Raw genomic sequence first — 18,188 nt, 5'->3', positions numbered from 1 at the left:
ACCAAGAATTGAAATTCATCCCAATCAGTAGCTGATACCCCCTTTTACATGAGAAATCTTTTTCTTTTTCACAAACTGATCATCGGGGGGCTCTGTATGGCTGATATCGTGGTGAAACCCCTCCCACAGGAAACTGTGAGGACCATAAATGTCAGAATGTAAATCAGGGAGAGGAAAGATTTTGCAACGGGCAAACACTGACTAAATCATGTACACATAATTATTGTAAAAATGATGCACCTTTTTTTATTTTCACTGGAGTTCCTCTTTAAAAGGAAATTCATGTCATCCTCCATATTCTTCTCACTTCAGTTGTCCTTTAAAAAACATTGCCTGTGTTTGTGGGCATCACAACCCTCCAGATTCACAAGATCACTTGGTATAGCTTGGGTGGGATGTGCAATATTACTGGCTTTCTTTTTCCCCTTGAGCTATTGTGTACTATACACTATATTGTTAAGACTTTTCAATGCGTACACTAGATGTCAGTGTTGCATTACTATGTGCCCCATCTGCTTGTGTAGTGCCCTAACTCTGCTCACTCACTCACATATTTTATGTTAGAGGGAAAACTAAGCAATATGCTGAAGGAAATACAAAGAATGAGTAAACTTGCAACTTCAGGATCCCCCACCTAAAACTGCTAGTCGGAGGTCCTGAGTGAAGTGAGCCTGTGCTCATCCTGCTGCTTGGCCTTTGTTGAAAAGTAATCGAGGTTTATGGGTAAAACTTCAATTCTGTGGGTGAAGAGGGGATCACACTTTTCTAATAAAAGTAAGCCTCATTTTTTGGGCCCCGCTCTTTCTTTATACCCCAGCGACTGAGCTGAAGTGGTGTTATGGTTCAATGTGACCGCCTTCCTCTCTCACTCCTCCTCTGAAAATGGACCAATTACATTACACCTTGGCACCCCAGTTAAAAGGCTGTGGGGTCCAGGCGGCTGTGCACGTTTCTGTTGCTTCTATTTGGCTGCTGGGCCAAGTTTTTCCTCCCGAGAGGGAAGTGTGGCTTCCCCAGCCTGGCAGGGTAGAGTGGGCGGCAGGGAGCTTTTTATACAATCCTGGATCGGCTTTTTCTTCCTCCACCGCGGCAGCATACTCCCAATATGTCTTCTCGGTTCCAATCACATGATATGAAATGTGATTGGGAACCAGGAGACCATGTCAGCGTTCCAGCGTCATCCGGTGGTGGAAGAGGGGTGATGGTAGAGTCTCTTCCATCTCTACCATCATCCCTCTTCCACCACTATGTGGTGCTGTAACGCTGACATGGTCTCCTGGATCCCGATCACATGTCATATCATGTGATTGAGGGCCCAGAAGACCTGCCGAAAGTTCAGAGCCGCTGGTGTAGAAAGAGGAGAAGCCGCCTGGAACAGGTAACTATAACTGCTTTCTGCACTTCAAACATTTGGTTGAAGCTGCCATTGGGTTAAAATGAACCAGAGACAAAGCACCCTCATGTATTTGACCATATATATCAGTGGGAACTTAAGAGAAAACACCTACCCTGCTCTCTGCTTCATCTTTCACTGCTCAGCCTGCTTATCAGCCCTGATAAAATCCCTGACTGAGCATTCAGTCTGGCTTTGCTCAGGAATCATTATAGCGGAGTCTGTCTTCTCTATCTTTTCAAGCCCAAGTCTGCCCTCTTCTGATTCTGCTATAATGACTCAGCTATAATGATTCCTGAGCAAAGCCAGACTGAATGCTCAGTCGGCGATTTTATCAGGGCGGTTAACAAGCAGGCTGAGCAGTGAAGGATGAAACAGAGGGCAGGGTAGGTGTTTTCTCTAACGTTCCCACTGATATATATGGTAAAATACATGAGGGTGCTTCGTCTGTGGTTCACTTTAAGACTGTAAACTGTCAGTTTTCACTTTAATGCATAAAAATGCCTCCACCTCCTTTATAAAGATGTGGTCCACATTGCTAGATTGGCCTCTGTACAAAAATTGCGGGAGCTCTCCCGTTCTCTCTCATTGGCCAGCCGGGTAAGATGACATGGCCCACTGAAACCAATGTAGAGCCAACTGCAGGGAGCAAAACATTGCTGCCCATCACAGCGGTGTTAAACACTACCAATAAACCCCACAGCATTTTATAGATGGGCTGATGGTCCGTTTTGCGATGAAGACCAGCTATAAAGAGGCGAAGAATCCCTGCTTCACTGTCTTTTTAAATAGACCTCGTCTCAAAACTGCATCTCTGGGAGTTACAGGCCAGCAAACTGCTGAATCTGATCTCTACCTGCATTTCATGGGCTCTTACCTGCTTCCTCGGGTTAGTTATAAAAAGCAAGTGCCTTGATATGACTGTTTGTGGAGCATGGGTGCATCCTCATTCTATGTGACTAGAGAGAGGCGCCCACGCTCCACAGTGCTGGTCGACAGTGAACTGAGGGCTGGTTCAGACGGGCATGTGAGCCAGCAGGCCAGCGTCTCGGTCAGATGCTTTTCTGCTAACATGATGGTCCAGGAAGACCAACCTATTCCTCTCAATTTTTATTTAATTTTTCGATGCAATTTATTGTCCTGGTGCCTGTGTTGGTTTAGGAGAGCTCTTGCTAAGCTCTAAATGCCTCATTTAATTTAACAGACTGTAACTTCAGGTTCCCTATAAGTTGAAAGTTTGGAAATCCTGTACAGGCAGTGTTTAGGACTCTCTTCCACTACAAGTGCAATCGCACTGCTTTTGTGATTGCACACGCTGTTTTCCACGCACCGTCGGGAACGCAGCGTGACAAGAATTGATAAGTTCTAAGGCCTGGTGCACACCAAAACCCGCTAGCAGATCCGCAAAATGCTAGCAGATTTTGAAACGCTTTTTTTAATTTTTCTATGGCGTTTTGCTAGCGTTTTGCGGATTGCTGCAGCGGTTTTCAGTATAGTACATTTCATATATTGTTACAGTAAAGCTGTTACTGAACAGCTTCTGTAACAAAAACGCCGGCAAAACCGCTCTGAACAGGCGTTTTTCAGAGCGGTTTGCGTTTTTCCTATACTTAACATTGAGGCAGAAACGCACCCGCAATCCAAAAAAATGCCTCACCCCGGCATTTTTCGTTTCTGCAAAACGCCTCCTGCTCTGGTGTGCACCACCCCATTGAGATACATTGACCAAGCGTATCCGCAACCGCAAGCGGCTGCAGAAACGCTGAAGAAGCCGCTCGCTGTGCACCAGCCCTAAATTCTTAAATGTCTCTCAGGTCAGCATAGATACCGAATCAGAGCGTGCTCATTATGCTACTGCGGAACCAAATCTAATTTCACTTGATGCCCAGAGCTGTATGTTCTCTTGATGGAATTTCACATTGTGAAATAGTTACACAATTACTAAGTTGGGTTGAGAAAAGACTTAAAGAGAAACCTTGACCAAGAATTGAACTTCATCCCAATCAGTAGCTGATACCCCCTTTTTACATTAGAAATCTATTACTTTTCACAAACTGATATCAGGGGGCTCTGTATTGTGGTGAAACCCCTCCCCACAAGAAACTCTTGAGGACCATGGTCCTGGCAGTTTTCTGTCTGTGAACCTTGATGCATTGTGGGAAATTGCTGTTTACAGCTGTTTCCAACTGCCAAAAAAGCAAGCAGCAGCTACATCACCTACCAGCAGTAAAAATGTCACCATGGGATAAATGTCATAATGTAAATCAGGGAGATTTTACAACGGGCAATCACTGACTAAATCATTTATACATGATTATTGTAAAAATGATGTACTTTTTTATTACATTATTTTCACTGGGGTTCCTCTTTAAGTCCATTGCGATCATCCAGAAAACCAGTCCTGACATCTCTCTGGACATTCTTGAACTGTAACCTACCTCTCCCGACTCTTCCCGATGCTATTGCCGGCCGTATGCCGATCTCCAGTGATTCTACACATTCCTCCCTGACAGAACAGAGCCTTTGTTATGAATAGCTGGCCTGGCACGAGACCACAATGCTAACAACCGAATCCACTTAAGGTATAATAGTGGTTTGCCACCAACTATGCATGGTGAGGGTGTTTTACAACAGCCAAACAATGGGCTCCATTCACAAAACACTGTTTATCTCAAGTATGTTTTTCTCATTTAATTCAGGGAGCTATTTTACTATGTCCTGTAATTGACAAAATAAAGTGGACTAAAATAACATTAGCTCTGTGAACTGAACTGAAAATAAGCTAAGAGGATAATTGTACATGTACTGTAGTTGCAATAGTGTATAGTATTGTTCTATACTGGTGTCTCATGTTCTTTATATTCAATTTAACAATTTCGATCTGCGGGTTGTTTTCTCCTTATGGACGAGAGGAATTTTCACATTTCAGCACTTCTCCCAATTATTCCTCAATAACTTTATCACTACTTATCACAACAAAATGATCTATCTCTTGTTTTTTTCCATCACCAATTAGGCTTTCTTTGGGTGGTACATTAGGCTAAGAGTAATTTTATTCTAAATGCAATTTAACAGCAATAATAAGGAAAAAATGGAAAAAATTTATTATTTCTCAGTTTTCGTTTCATTTGTCCCAGTTATTGCAACTTTAAATTATATCCCCAGTGCAATGAATGGTGACAATATTTTATTTTGAAATAAAGGTGCATTTTTTCAGTTTTACATCCATCACTAATCACGAGCCCATAATTTATTAATAATATGCCCTATTGACGTCCATATTAACCTCCCTAGCTTTATGATTATTTCCAGATTTAGGGTCTAAAAGATGAGCAATTTCTCCAAAAGCTTTTATACCCTTAAAACAAGAAAAAAAGGAAAAAAAAAAACATACAGAGAGATCTGCTGCAGCTCCTGCATATAACTCACTCAGGCACGGGATTACCGCTCTGAGCTGTGCATTTCCCTCGAGCCTGACTCGGGATTACCGCTAAGGAGGTTAAAAAAATGTATTTCCTTTTGTGCGTAGGTGTAATTCTACCATTTGGCCACAAGATCTCCTCGCGCAGTACATCCTATTCTCGTACAATAAGTACACTATAGGAAGTTTTGTTGTGTTACATAACTAGTGACGTGACACAGGCATCCATTGGTGCCTGCAGGGAGATGAATGAATGGGAACAATGTTCCCATTCATTAATCTATCGATCGGTGGCGGAAATCAGCGAGCGGGAGGCAGCGCGGCGGTACGAATTGAGAATGATCACTGTTTTTGAACAAAAACCGTGATCATTTTTGGCAGACAAGATTGTTTTTTGTCCCCTGCCACCAATCCCCCTGTTGGGACCATCGCAATCACCCGCACGATCGGGCGTCCCTGTGGTTGTAGGAGCTGCCGCTGCGGATGTGCTCGCGTCCCAGTGGCAGTATGGTAAAAGGGCTACATTTCTACTCTGACGTGTTAACCGTAGCTATTGCAGGGTGACATATAATCTGGTTCGTTCAGCTTCCAAAATAAAGAAATACTTAACTCTTGAGCTATTCTGTACTTTCCCGTTATCAACATGCTTGATCAGCCAAATAAAAGGGTCTTGGCTTCTAAGTAGGCAGGGCCTAAGAAGGGTTTGTGCAATACCTATCCAATATATATCACAAAATATCAGACTGCGCTATAAAAATTCTTTATTCATTAAAAAATAAAAAAAAATATATAAAAGGGAGCTCCTATATAGGTAGGATTAGTGTCCTCCAAGGAATAGATTCATTGATTGTGAAAAGAGGAACAGAGAATGTCTGGCACTGTAGCTTTAATGCAAAACAGCAGGTGTACAATGGATATTGCATACAACACACACAGGGACAATGTCCGTGGGGATGGTGGTACTTATCGTGCTCTGCTGAAGGTGGAGAGGCGACTGTGGGCGCCAGTGGGTGCACGGCCTTACAGCTGTTTCACAATGGGGTGAGCCTTGCTTCTTCGGAGGCTTCTCGTGCCATCTTGTTCCCCATCTGTAGTTTGTACTGAGTGCCTACCTATCCTTCTCTAAGTCCGCTCAAGGAATAGATTCATATTGGCCATGTATTTCTAGTGCTGGGCTTTGTATGGCTGTATATGCTCAGGGGTACCCCTGCTATACATCCAGTACATGCTGTCAATGCTGTTTGATGACCTCTAACTAGCAGCAAAGTGTTACATGTAACCATACCCCCTAATATATCACTTCATGAATTGATGCGTTAAGAAATTACAACATAAGGAATTGGATTCTATGCACATAGACGTTTTGAATATCTAGGGCATCAGCCCTGGGACAGTTGATCACTGCAATATTAAATTTGAGAACCGGAAACTTTTAGGCTTCTTACACACCAAGACGTTGCGTTTTAGGGGACGTTATGGTCGCATAACTTGCCCCTAACGCAACTCATGGTGGTGCGGGAGAGGACGGTAGAGTGAGCCGCGTTAGGCGGCTCTATCCGCATAAGATCTCCCAGGGTGGCACTGATTGGCCGGCGGGACCACGTGATGCGGAGCGAGACACTCCGCATCACATGGTCCCTCCGGCCAATCAACAGCCGCCAGTGCAGTGCATATTAAGTAGCCATGTGCGCGGCTACTGTAGCGGCATCTCCCGCCTCCTCTCCGCCCCCCACTGAGCATGTGCAAACAGTCTAACGCGGCTAGTGCCACTAGAACGCACAGCATGCTGCACTTTCACTACAACGTGCAGCTTTACATGTAACGCAACGTGGGCAGTGTGAACAGCCCACTTGTGTTACATTGCTGTGCGTTGGGGGAGCGTTACAGGCTGCACTAACGTGCGCCTGTAACGTCCCTGTGTGGAAGCAGCCTTAATCAGGACACGGGACCCTTAGCTCTGGGATACTTTAATAATATTCAGCAACAACTTTACTCCTATGAGGATTGAGATTCAGCTGATACACAGCCGTGCAGGAGCTTTGAGATAAGTAATCAAGGGCCATTATGATCATACCTTTAAGAGGACTCTGATCCTAGGTTTTTCACTAGTAATCTATTAGCAACATAACGTCTATGAAGATTGACCTCTAACTGTTATACAGCCATGCAAAGCCCAGCACTAGAAATACAGGGCCAATATGAATCTATTCCTTGGAGGACACTATACCTTGGACTTTCAGTTGATTTTTTTTTTTTAATTTTTTTGATTTTTTTTTTTATATTTTTATTATTATTATTATTATTATTATTATTATTTTATTTTTTTTAAGCAAGGAATTATTGTATTTCCACATCTATTCTATCACACTTTTAAAGCATCACTGCCAAAAATTGCTATCTATATAGAAGCTCATATATATATATATATATATATATATATATATATATATATATATATATAATTTTTTTTTTTTTTTTTTTTAATGAATAAAGAATTTTTATAGCGCAGTCGGATATTTTGTGATATGTTTATGCTTTCTTCGGGGTTGGGAACCCCAATACACCAGACATAGCTGCTTAACATTGAGATTGGGCGCACCACCATAAATAACGAACAATACCTACCCAAGTTTTCCTGATGTTGCATGTCAGTTCAAATACACTTTAAAGGACAACTATCAAAGTTAGCTAACATTCTAAATGCCACATTTTTCTAGTAATTACTAGCAAATAGTAATAAAAATGCTTTTTTTTCATCTTTTCATGTTTTATCAACAAAATGGCATTTACAGAGAACAGTTCTCACTGTGAGCATTACTATGGAGTACGGTGTCCAGAACATCCAGCATACAGAGACACTCTTCATTGGCTCTGATACTGTCACTGGAATCTGTTCATAATGATAGAAAGCAGAAATATAGCTTCAAATGTGTGTAAATATCAGCTGAAGCTCTGTGTTCCTGTCTGTCTCTCTACCTCGCAGTGTGAAGTAAACAGTTAACAGCCACGTTACAGTTCATCGGCGGAGATTGCCAATCTGGCCATGATTTGCAATTATTCTGCAATGGGAGCCACTATATTTCTCTCAGTTCAAGTGTACTTTAACCAAGTCGGCTTAAAACATGATTCTGTAATTCAACTTGTTTATACCAGTTAATGATTCACAATCTGATTGGTGTGTGGTTATTCCATGTCCAGTCAATAAACTGGGAGTGGGCTCTGGGCCTCAAGTGTGTTTGTCAGCTGTTGGGGAAAATGTAAGTTTTGCAGAACTAGTTATACCAAGTTGCCACTCTGTCTGAATCACGAAAATATTATTTAAAAACCTTCCCCCCCCCCCCCCCCCCCTTTTTACAGCCTCTAGTGATGTCAAAATTACGAAGCTCTTCTTTCTCCCATTTATCTCCTGACTTCTGTAGCCAAGACTCAAAACTTCATGCAGCTGTGTTGTTGTTTTTTTTAATTAATTTATTTATTTAGGATAAGATTTGGCCTTATGGACATGTGCTCTAATCCTTTACATAAACTGATTATAAACTGACAGTGTTGTTGTGAAGGCTGTAATGACCCCGTTTGCCTTCCAGGTGCGTGTGAGGGGACGCTGGCCTGCTCCACCTGCCACCTCATCTTTGAAGATAACATATTTGAGAAGTTGGAGTCGGTCACTGATGAGGAGATGGACATGCTAGACCTCGCCTATGGACTCACTGACACGTAATCTTATCTGCTGCTCTTCAATTAAAACAGAAATGCATTGTACCTGTGACCTCAGTATGAAGTAACTGCATTTATTAATTAAAAATAACTTCTCACACTGGGTGGTAAATGCATGCGAGTGCAGGAAAGGCCTATTTCCACTGGGGGGCCGCGTCCATTTCCGATCCGGCCGCAGCCGGAATCGCTAGCTGTGCAAGGCGTGGCTATAGGGATTCGGCTGCGTGTTGCATAAATCTGCAGCATGCCGTCGAGATTCGCACTGCAGTGTAATTGGCATGGCAAGCCGTGCTACAGATAGGCAGTGTTTCGTCATGCAGCTCACATGCGTGGGAACGCTGCAAATCTGCAGCTAGTGGAAACTGACTTTAACCCATTCGCGTTCCGTCGTTTTCACGTGAGAAATGTTCACCTCCCATTCATTAGCCTATAACTTTATCACTACTTATCACAATGCACTGATCTATATCTTGTTTTTTCCGCCAGCAATTAGGCTTTCTTTGGGGGGTACATTTTGCTAAGAGCCACTTTACTGTAAATGCATTTTAACAGGAAGAATAAGAAAAAAATGGAAAAATTCATTATTTCTCAGTTTTCAGCCATTATAGTTTTAAAATAATACATGCCTCCATAATTAAAACTCATGTATTGTATTTGCCCATATGTCCCGGTTGTTACACCATTAAAATTATGTCCCTATCACAATGTATGGCGACAATATTTTATTTGGAAATAAAGGTGCATTTTTTCCATTTTGCATCTATCACTATTTACAAGTTTAAAATAAAAAAAAAATATAGAAATATTTCATCTTTACATTGATATTTAAAAAGTTTAGACCCTTAGGTAAATATTTACATGTTGTTTTTTTTTAATTGTAATGTTTTTTTTTTTTTTTTTATAGTAAACATTTTATTTGGGTAGTTTTGGGAGGGTGGGAGGTAAACAATAGATTTATAATGTAAATGTGTGTTAATTTTTTTTTATTTTTTTCAGGTGTAGTATTACTTTTTGGCCACAAGATGGCGGCCATGAGTTTGTTTACATGACGTCACTCTAAGCGTAGCACGCGCTTAGAGTGACGCATCTGGAAGGAGACAGCCAGAAAAAGCACTGCTTCCGAGAGAAGCTGTCGCTTTTTCAGCGGGGGAGAGGAATCAGTGATCGGGCACCATAGCCCGATACATTGATTCCTTGGCTACCGAATCCGCGGCCGGGAGTGCGCGTGCACGCGCACGATCGGCCGTGGGAGCGCGCGGTAGCGCGCATGGTTCCTGGGCGTAGAAACTACGTCCAGGAACCAAAATAGGTTACAGAAAAACTCCAACCTAGAATTGAACTTTATCCCAATCAGTAGCCGATACCCCCTTTTACATGAGAAATATAATGCTTTTCACAAACAGACCATCAGGGGGCGCTGTATGACTGATTTTGTGCTGAAACCCCTCCCACAAGAAGCTCTGGGACCGCGGTACTCTGGGCAAACTGCCACAATGTAACAATGTTCACAGACAGGAAATAGCTGTTTACAGCTGTCTGTAACAGCCAGAACAGCTAGAAACAGCTACATAACCTGCCCACAGTAACAATGTCACCATGTAATGTCAAAATGTAAATCAGGGATTTTAAAGATTTTACAATGAGCAAACACTGACTAAATCATTTATACAGAATTATGGTAAAAATGAAGCACTTTTTTTTTTTTTTTTTTTTACTACATTATTTTCACTGGAGTTCCTCTTTATTACAACTGCTGTGTAATGATGCGTTCAGCAGTGTGGTCTGACGTGCTGCAGGTGAGGTAAATCCGCTTCATTGTTTTATGGTTTTAGCAATCCTGAACCCATCATAAAACCGAACCCAATCTACTTAAACTTCATGTCCAAACCCCCACCCCTCCCTACTCCCATCCCAGTACCTCTCAACCCAGTACCTCCCCTACCCCCTCCTCCCATCCCAGCACCTCCCTTACCCTCCTCCCATCCCAGCACCTCCCTTACCCTCCTCCCATCCCAGTACCTCCCCTACCCCCTCCTCCCATCCCAGTACCTCCTCTACCCCCTCCTCCCATCCCAGTACCTCCCTTACCCTCCTCCCATCCCAGTACCTCCCCTACTCTCCTCCAAGATGAAGCCGGAAAAAAAGGACACAGGAGCACATTCGGAAATAATAGCACGGCTATAGGCACCTATTATAAAAGCAGCGAATAACAGCAAAGTGGCCGCTATCAAACCTTTCTGGCACCCAAAATGTTGCAGATTGCGGCTTTTATATTGGCCGCAATATGCGCGGTAATCAAGGTAAATTTGAATGCCGGGAGGCTCACTATTAGAGATAGTCATTTGAAATATCCGTACTGGGGCTTGCGGAAATGCAAATAGCGGCATTGAATTTCCACAATGCTGCTGTTTGTATTTCCGCTCTTCTGCAATGCTGCTATATGCATTTCCGCAAGCCCTGGCACCCGGGATCATTTCAAATCCTCCTCCAGGTGCCGAAATTTACCTTGATTGCTGCACTTTGCAGTAGAGGGGGGAGGAAAGCTTCGGGGTGGGTGTTTAGGGTTAGGCACCGCTGGGGGAGTATTTGGGTTAGGCATCACCTGGGGGGGGGTCTTAAGATTGGGCATCAGTAGAGGAAGATATCTATTTCCAACTGCCAAGCAAGCAACATCTACCTGTGTGCATATACTGCAGACAGCGGTGGAGGATGGGCGAGCGGGACACATCGGTACGTGCGTTGCTGGGGGGGGGGGGGGGGGAGCGCCCATTTATTAACCCATTCGCGTTCCGTCTTTTTCACTTGAGCAATGTTCACCTCCCATTCATTAGCCTATAACTTTATCACTACTTATCACAATGAGCTGATCTATATCTTGTTTTTTCCGCCACCAATTAGGCTTTCTTTGGGGGGTACATTTTGCTAAGTGGCACTTTACTGTAAATGCATTTTAACAGGAAGAATAAGAAAAAACGGAAAACAATTCATTATTTCGCAGTTTTCAGCCATTATAGTTTTAAAATAATACATGCCTCCATAAATAAAACTCACGTATTGTATTTGCCCATATGTCCCGGTTATTACACCGTTAAAATTATGTCCCTATCACAATGTATGGCGACAATATTTGGAAATAAAGGTGCATTTTTTCCGTTTTGCATCTATCACTATTTACAAGTTTAAAGCGGAATATAACCCTGCATTTCAACTTTGCTCTAAAACATTATTTACAGCATATTATATGCAAAAAGCATATTTTTTTTTTACTAGACCAGCATTGGAAGGGTTAAACACAGGTGTAAAGTTCCATGGAGAGATATGCAGAAGTTCAGATTGTTACATTCTATTTAGTTATATGTATCTATTGAGAAATGTTACACACTCTTTGGCTGTCCTCCAACTCCTTCTCAGTCAGAGAGAGGAGTCACATTCAACACTTAGATACATTTATGTAAACAAAATGTATCTATGTCAGCTTCGGCTGCGTCTGCAGAAATCTCCAGGAACTTTAAAGCACTATGTAACCCTTCCAATGCTGGTCTAGTAAAAAAAAAATGCTGGTTGCATATAATATACTGTAAATAATGTTTTAGAGCAAAGTTGAAATGCAGGGTTACATTGCGCTTTAAAATAAAAAAAAAAAAATAGAAATATTTCATCTTTACATTGATATTTAAAAAGTTTAGACCCTTAGGTAAATATTTACATGTTTGTTTTTGTTTTGTTTTTTATTGTAATGTTGTTTGTTTTTTATATTAAACTTTTTATTTTGGGTATTTTTGGGAGGGTGGGATGTAAACCATAGTTTTATAATGTAAATGTGTCTTGAGTTTTATTTTTTTTACTTCTAGTTGTAGTTTTACTTTTTGGCCACAAGATGGCGGCCATGAGTTTGTTTACATGACGTCACACTAAGCGTAACATACACTAAAGCTAAGTACACACTGGGACAATTGTAGCTGTCGCTAACACACGGGAGCGTGTGCGCGACAGCTCGTCGCCAAGTCCCTCTGCATCCACACGGCAGCAGAGGGATTAGCGATGCGGCGGAAGCTGTCGCCGAGGTTCCTCCCCCCCCCGCCGGAAGCTCAGTGTGCTGTGTGTGGGTTGCTGTCGCTAGCCCGCATACACATGCGGGACTAGCGACAGTTCCGGCGAAGTTGCGGCGACAGCTGTAGCCGGCGATTGAACATGTCAATCGCCTGGCGACAGCTCAGACGGGCGATGGTTCGGGGCGCGCGCGTCATACACACGGGCGACCTGTTGCCGCAACACGCGCGTGCCACGTGGTTGTGGCGACGGCCGTACCCCGTGTGTATGAGCCTTTAGAGAGACGCATGGAGAGGAATCAGTGATCAGGCACCGATTCACTGATTGCCTGGCTAACGAACCGCGGGCCGGGAGCACGCGTGCACGGCCGCGGGAGCACGCGTGGTTCCTGGACATAGTTTCTACGTCCAGGAACTAAAATATGTTAATGGGCGGGCTTTTTTACTAGTAGTAAAATATTGGTTAATATTACCAATATTTTGCTATTTGAATTCAGTAGTAGAATATAGCTAATTTCAGTGAGATTCTACTAGCGGCAAACCCCTCTGCCCATTTTTTCCAGGTGCCTTTTTTACATGTACCTTCAACTTCAGGGTCATGGGACCCAACCAGGCAGATGGCTAAGGGCATGGTCTCTACTGCCATGCTACTTCTGCTTGGAGTTTGTACGGTCTCTCCATGTTTGTCCGGGCTTCCTCCTGGTACCTCAAGGGAGCACGTCGATTAGAGCGCAGGAAATTTGGGCGTAATAAAAATTGAAGCTTTAGCGACGCACAGTTAGAAACTTCGCACCGTCAGAAGACGCAGCTGAAGTTGCTTTTAAAACACTGTAATTCGGCCGCCAGCAATAGCTCTAAGCCAAATTACATCATTCCCTACCGTCCACGTGGACCTAGAGGGGGAATAGTAATTAACGCTGTCGGGACTTGTGCAGGAGCAGGTTAAGCCGTATAGCGGCTGTATCCTGTGCCGAAGTCCCCCGACGGTGATTTCTTTCGTACTCACTTCAAGGACCACTATCATGTAAAATTGACTTTTTTTTTTTTCTCCTAGAGTAAGATAGGTTGTGAATCACATCCCCCCCCAATCATTGCTCTACGTAGTAAACAGCCCATGTCCTAGGAGATTCTCCAAAACTTTTTTTTTTTCCTTTTCTTACAAAAGCCTTTCCTGGTAAGAACCTGTACAGAGACATCAGCCAGCTTCCCTATTTGTTTGCACATGTCCTGGCAGCTGGACTGAGAACTGCAGTTCAGTAAGTGCTTTTGCAAATACATAGATAACTCAGAATCCCCCATGAGGAGATGGACTAGACCAAAACTTGACATATCTGTCAAATTTTCATTGCCTAATGTAAGTAACCGCTACATAGGAAAAATTGTTTTTAGTGCATCTTACTCTCTTTATATGTATGAATTTTAAATTTTACAATTTTTCACAGTAGTTGTCCTTTCACGTGCGTTCCACATCTCAAAACCATACAAATTAGTTCGTCCCCCCAAAAAATATATAACCATTATTTCACCAGGTTTCAATACATAAAATCTGTCTTTGCAAATGGTAAAAGTGGCCACACACGATGTATTAAAATGATTAGATTTGACAGCAATTTCGATTAAAAACGATCATTGTTTAAAGAGAACCAGAGGCGGGGCACTCACAACAAAATCCCCATACAGAGGCTGGCTCTGCCTATCGAGCCCAGCCTCTGTTGCTAATCAGATCCCCCCCTAAATCCCCCCTGCACTCAGCCAGACCACATAAATCACAGCCGCGCTGCTCGGCTGTGTTTACCTTCCGAACGTCAGTCTCCGCTCTCCTCCCGCCTCCTGCAGAGCTCCGGTCCCCGCCCGTGTCCCTTCCCTCCAATCAGCGTGGAGGGAAGGGACACGGGCGGGGACCGGAGCGATACAGGAGGCGGGGAGAGCCGAGACTGACGTTCGGAAAGTAAACACAGCCGCTGCTGACACGCTGCGTGTCGGCAGCGCGGCTGTAATTTATGGGATCTGGCTGAGTGCAGGGGGGATTTAGGGGGGATCTGATTAGCAACAGAGGCTGGGCTCGATAGGCAGAGCCAGCCTCTGTATGGGGATTTTGTTGTGAGAACAACACCTCGGGTTCTCTTTAAAAAAATCTAAAGGTTTTTTTTTATTATTTTATTAGAGCTAGAAATCCAAACGGATTTCCTGTGGGTTGTTCCCCCCCCCCCCCCCCCCCCCCTTCCCGATATGAGTCGATTTAGAAGGCTGGATTTTTCTGATCAGTTTTTAGGAAAATTGAATGGTGTGGTGTAGATTGTTAATTAATGTATAGACCCAAAGCAATTTTTTCAAAGTTTTCAATCCTTTATTTATTTTATTGTATAATTGGGGGGAAAATTGAACACACGTGTTAAGGTAGCCATACACTGGTCGATTTGCCATTAGATCGACCAGCTGACAGATCCCTATCTGATTGAATCTGATCAGAGAGGGATCGTTTGGCTGCCTTTACTGCAAACAGATTGTGAATCTATTTCAGCCTGAAACCGGTCACAATCTGTGGAGCTGCTCCTGCCGCCTGTGCCCCCCCCCCCCCCGTATACATTACCTGAAGCTGGCTCCGGGTCCTCTTCTCCGCGCTGCACCGCATCCCAGCGTACACTGTGTCACTCCGTGACCAGGAAGATCAAATAGAGCGCCCTCTATCTGAACTTCCTGGTCACTGCAGTGACACAGGAAGTTAATGTACGCTGGGATGGAAGCAGGAACAAAGCGGTGCAGCGCGGAGAAGATGCCCGGGAGCCAGCGTCAGGTAATGTATACCTGATCAGATCGGCCGCCGCTAGCGACGCGCTCCCTACCCGCGGGCGATCGACGGTAATTTCCCGCACGGCGCGATCGACAGACCGATCCGATTTCGGGAGGAAATCGGATCGGCGGGTGCGTTTAGCGTGAACTATTGCAGCATGCTGCTGTCGAAACGGCGGCAAATCGGGCCAGTGTATGGCCAGCTTTACATTGTTCAGATTTTTTTAAACGTTACCATCAGTCAGAAAAATAGATTGTAATTCTTGGTTTGAATTTTTTTTTTTTAAATTGTATGGTCTGTGGTCACAACTGAAGTGAGAAGTGTATGGAGGCTGCCATATTTATTTCCTTTCAAATAGTACCAGAAACAAGCATGCAGCTAATCTTATCAGATCTGACAATGTCAGAGACATTTGATCTGCTGCATGCTTGTTCAGGGTCTTGAGGTGCGTACACACATGCGACTATAGTCGTTTGTAACGATCGTTCCCCGATCTTTACCAACGACGATCGTTACAAAAAACGAACCACCGACTATTAAGGCAAACGACGAACGAGCCAAATCGCTACAAAAGAAAGTTCTGTCTCGGCGGATTTTAACCAACGACGATCGTTTGCAAAAGTAGTACATCGTTGGAAACGATCGTTCGTACTAGGCTTGACATGCGCATTTCACTATTTCTCCATGGAACTTCTCATTTTTATGCGCAGGCGCAATAGTTGCTTTCTGTGATGTAACGTTCGTTCTAACGATCAGATCGTTACACACATTTTAAAACTACCTTTACTTAGGTCGTTCTTTCATCAATTAAAAGTTCGTTCGTCGTTCTTAACGAACGATCGTTGTCGCATGTGTGTACGTAGCATTAGGCTAAAAGTATTAGAGGCAGATGATCAGCTGGACAGCTAAGTAACGGTCATCATTAAAAACTAATATGCAGCCATATTACCTCTTGCTTCAGTTGACCTTAGAGACTTGAATATTGAAGTTAGAGAGACTGTGATATAAGCTGGGCACTTTTCCTGATTTGAATTGTGTCCTCCTGGTCTTCATTTGTGTTATTATTGTTCTTTCCTCCTCTAGGTCCAGGCTTGGCTGCCAGATCATCCTGCGGCCATTTATGAACGGAATGACTGTCCGAGTCCCCGAATCTGTAGCGGACGTCCGGCAAGCAGTAGATGTGAGCAAGAGTTCATGAAACAAGCCAAATATGAGTCCATCTATTAGCCTTTGACTTTTTTATATATATATTTTTTTTTGTTTTTGTTTTTTATTATAGTTCTTAATCTTAGTTGATGATCTACTTTTTCCAACAGTCCTCCTGTTAATAAAATATATTTTTAAATGTGCCTTCGCTCTGTTTCTGGCATGAGCGTCCTTCGACATCGTTGAACGGCGATGATCCGCTTCGTGTCGATGTGAATTGTCAGATCTCAGTGTAAGTGTAGACGGACTGATAGGAGCTAAAGGGGAGGAGATGACTGAACAAATCTTCTGATCCTGAAAGGCAACCCTCCTAAATGGTACTGCCAACTCTAGATCATAGTTTATTATTTTGTTTATTGTATTTATAAAGCGCGAAACATATTACGCAGCGCTGGACATTAGTTTAGGTTACAGACAATATTTATGGGTGACAATACAGGAATACAACAAAAACAAGATCAGGCAGCACAGTAGGAGTACAAGGTAATGCTTAGTCAGTCACTGGATGGGAGCATGGAGATTAGGCAAGTTAGGTTCACTCAAATACATTGCATGGGTTCACAGTAATGGAGGTGCATGATCAGGTAGGACACAAAAGGAGGAGGACCCTGCCCAGAGGCTTACAATCTAGAGGGAGAGGTAGGGACATGAAAGGTTGGACAGGTTTTGTGGACAAATTTGTAGGTCAGACACAGTATCTTGAATCTGATTCTGGCCTGGATAGGAAGCCAGCGGAGGGATTCACGGAGGGGAGCTGTCGTGGTGGAGCGATGGGAGGAGTGGATAATTCTGGCTGCCGCATTCATGATGGACTGCAGTGGGGCTAGGGAGACCAGACAGAAGGGCATTGCAGTAGTCAAGGTGGGAAATTATGAGGGCATGGATGAGGAGTTTGGTGGTGGCAGAGGTCAGAAAAGGGCGGATCTTGCAGATGTTACGAAGGTGGAAGTTACAGGACTTTGTGAGGTTTTGGATGTGAAGAGTGAAAGAGAGTGCGGAGTCCAGGGTGGCTCCCAGACAGCGGGCTTGAGAGGTAGGGCGAATGGTAGTGTGGTTAACAGTGACATGCACATCTGGGAGGTTCAGGGATGGCTGGGGTGGGAAGATCATAAATTCCATTTTGTCTAGATTTAATTTCAGGAACCTAGCGGACATCCAGGAGGAGATGGCTGATAGGCAGGAGGAGACCTTGTCCATGGTAGTGGTGGATATGTCAGGGGTGTGGAGGTAGATCTGAGTGTCATCTGCATACAGATGATAGTTAAAGCCCATGGAGGAGATAACCATGCCAATGGAGGATGTGTATAGGAATAACAGTAGGGGGCCAAGGACCGACCCTTGGGGGACTCCCACTGAGAGGTGGTTGGGGATGGATGAGGGCTCATTGAAGGAGGTCGTAACAGAGCAGTTGGAGGTAGGATGAAAGCCACTGGAGGGACTTTTGACAGTGTTTTCTGTTACCTTTGCTCGTGCACGTAAAGCTCTTCTGCATACTGTTGCTGTGTATGTACAGACTAACCACAGACCCGAGATGAAGAGAAAGATATTCAAACTGTGCTAGCTATTGTCCTATTACTGAAATATATTGTGACCACAAGAAGGCCAATAAGATCA

General features: G+C 43.6%; 1 protein-coding gene across 1 annotated transcript in view; it reads left to right on the top strand.

Moving 5' to 3' along the window:
* Positions 1-16,717, top strand: part of FDX1 (ferredoxin 1) — a 49,689-nt gene extending 32,972 nt beyond the window's left edge. The window contains exons 3-4 of the mRNA XM_068264977.1: positions 8,399-8,528; positions 16,452-16,717. Of these exons, the coding sequence (XP_068121078.1) occupies positions 8,399-8,528; positions 16,452-16,566 (245 nt within the window). The 3' untranslated portion in view covers positions 16,567-16,717. The remainder of the gene's footprint in view (positions 1-8,398; positions 8,529-16,451) is intronic.
* The last annotated feature ends 1,471 nt before the right edge of the window (positions 16,718-18,188 follow it).

The sequence above is a fragment of the Hyperolius riggenbachi genome, chromosome 2, assembly GCF_040937935.1.
Source record: "Hyperolius riggenbachi isolate aHypRig1 chromosome 2, aHypRig1.pri, whole genome shotgun sequence".
Taxonomy (NCBI): domain Eukaryota; kingdom Metazoa; phylum Chordata; class Amphibia; order Anura; family Hyperoliidae; genus Hyperolius; species Hyperolius riggenbachi.
This window is presented reverse-complemented; position numbering and strand designations above follow the sequence as displayed.